The 2,659-nt window shown below is 51.2% G+C and overlaps 1 protein-coding gene across 1 annotated transcript in view; it reads right to left on the bottom strand.

Annotated features, from left to right (window-relative positions):
• LOC122544415 (phospholipase D1-like) overlaps nt 1-2,659 on the bottom strand; it is a 71,502-nt gene that overhangs the window by 57,253 nt on the left and 11,590 nt on the right. The window contains exon 4 of the mRNA XM_043683664.1: nt 453-511. Coding sequence (XP_043539599.1) covers nt 453-511 — 59 coding nt within the window. The remainder of the gene's footprint in view (nt 1-452; nt 512-2,659) is intronic.

Raw genomic sequence — 2,659 nt, 5'->3', positions numbered from 1 at the left:
GAATGCGTGCGTGTGAGAGAGAATGCGTGTGAGAGAGGGAGAATGCATGAGAGAGAGAGAATCCGAGTGTGTGTGAGAGAGAGAATGCGTGTGAGCGAGAATGTGTGTGCAAGATAGAGAATGCGTGTGCGTGAGAGAGAGAATGCATTTGTGCAATAGAGAATGCGTGTGTGCGAGAGAATGCATGTATGAGAAAGAATGAGTGTGCATGAGGGAGAATGCGTGTGTGTGAGAGAGAGAATGCGTGTGCGTGAGAGTGAGAGAATGCGTGCATGTGAGAAAGAGAATGCGTGTCTGCGAGAGAGAGAGAGCGTGTGTGTGTGTGTGAGAGAGTGTGTGTGAGAGAGTGTGTGTGAGAGAGTGTGTGTGAGAGAGTGAATATGTGTGTAAGTCTGAAGGAGCTTTACCACAGCGCAACATGATGACAGCTCAACCAAGCCCAAGGTACTTACAGGCCTTTGGGCCCCAAATCTGGAATGAAGGACAGCTCACTAACATCCAGGAAGGCCATCTGGAATAAAACACACCCTGTTAAAGCACCACAGCCCCAATTCAAACAAAAAAATCAAGGATTGAATTCCAGAACAGGTGAGAACTAGTTATTATCAGGCCTGCTTCACAAACCTCAAAAGGTGACCGTAATTCCTTACTAGTAAGTGAACTGTGAATTATTTTTAAACATGAATGATGATTTCTGAATAAATTATGAATACAGTAAAAACAGTGAAAAGCTTGAAATGCTGCCATGACCTGGTGCCTTTGTGAATAGTTTAAGGATATAAAGATATAGCTGAAAGAGAGCCCATCTTTGTTGTACCACCTCCACCATGACGTCCAAAATGGCACCTGTACAGTCGGTGGCTTGTCGGAGCCTGGCCACTCTGGACCAGTGGCATTGATTTCTCGATGTACAGTCCCTATTTTATCTTTTCTTCTTCATATTCAAGGCTGGAGCGGTGTTAGCGGACAGGGAGCCACAGCATCAGTGGTGTGGAGCGGGTCTGCTGGTGGCTGTGGAGTTGCCCAGAGCCTGGACTCTCAGCGGTGGAACGCCCAGGGCCTAAACCCCCGACAGTGGTAGGCCCGGAGCCCGCACTCCCGACAGGGGTAGGCCCGGAGCCCGGACTCTCAGCGGTGGAACGCCCAGGGCCTACTCTCCCGACAGGGGTAGGCCCGGAGCCCGGACTCCCAACAGGGGTAGGCCCGGAGCCCGGACTCTCAGCGGAATGCCCAGAGCCTAAACTCCTGACAGTGGTAGGAATGAAGCCTGAATCCTGACAGTGGTAGGCTCACAGCTTGGACTCTCAGCAGCAGAATACCAGAGTCCTGAACTCCTGGCAGCGGTGGAGAACCCCAGGACATGGACTCCTGGCAGCGGTAGATCCTGGACTCATTGTGGTATCCGTGAAGTGGGGTCTCCTGGGGCTTTGGCCTTGCAGAAGCTGTGCTCCAGAACCGAAGGTAAACTCCTACTTAAGTAATTTCTTTTTATCCTGACTGCACTCCAAAATGGCACCCGATTGTGAAAACAAAACACTTTTTACTGTATCTTCAGCACGTACGTGACAATAAATAGAGTCATAATGACCAAAGACGCCTGCGCTGGCGCCCAGGCCTGTGCCAAACCCACCAATGTCGAAGCTGCCGCACTTCAGGCTCCACTTCCTTGTTGCTGGGCCCACCTCACCTACAGGCCAACGATGACAGGTTCTGTGCTGGTTAGCAGCTCTGAGGTCTTATCTTAACAGCAAACACCAGCTCTTTGACCAAATCTTTCTTTTTTCCTTGGGATCTTTTACACCGAACACGGGAGGTACACTGGGCCTTGGGCTCCTTTTTTTCATTCACTCGTAGGACATAGCCATCACTGGCTGGGCCAACACATTTTTGTTTTAAAATGCCCGCCCCTATTTGTACCTGAGAAGGTGGGGGTGAACTGCCTTCTCAAACCGCTGAAGTTCACTTGCCGCAAGTTGACTCAAGTTGATGGTGGTGGTCGTGGGTTTGGAAGATACATAAGATCTTTGGAGAATTTCAGCAGTTCATCTTATAGATTGTACGTACTGTGGCAACAGAGCGATGGCCGTGGATGTGGCGCAAATCGAGCGGGGGCTGCTTTGTCCTGGATGGTATCAAGCTCCTTGAGTGTTGTTGGAGCTGCCCCCATCCAGGCAAGTGGGGCTAACTCTATCACACATTGTCGGGTAGATGACAGAGGTGTACCTGTACTGGATGAACGGTGCACCCTCAGGGCGGGTATTGGCATGGTATTGCCCTGTTCTTGGCTATGGGATTTGAACCCAGAAGCTTGGGAGTCATTGTTACTAGGCCACTCATGAGCCATTCCTGATGAAGGGGTCTTGCCTGAAATGTTGACTCTCCTGCTCCTCAGACGTTGCCTGACCTGCTGGGCTTTCCCAGCACCGCACTCTCAACTACGAACCCAAAGCAGGACCACGTGAGGCAGACGGATTCAGGAAGGAATTCCTGAGTTTGGGCATGAGCAACTGAAGGTACGGCCACCAATGGCAGAAGAATGGGAATACAGGAACACTCAACAGGCTGGAATGGGAGAGGGTTACAGAGATAGGGAGGGGGTGTAGGGGCTGGAGGGGGGTTACAGAGATAGGGCGGGGGTGTAGGGGCTGGAGGGGGTTAC

This window comes from Chiloscyllium plagiosum, chromosome 48, assembly GCF_004010195.1.
Source record: "Chiloscyllium plagiosum isolate BGI_BamShark_2017 chromosome 48, ASM401019v2, whole genome shotgun sequence".
NCBI lineage: Eukaryota > Metazoa > Chordata > Chondrichthyes > Orectolobiformes > Hemiscylliidae > Chiloscyllium > Chiloscyllium plagiosum.
The sequence above is the reverse complement of the archived record's forward strand: the minus strand, read 5'-3'. Positions and strand labels throughout refer to the sequence as shown.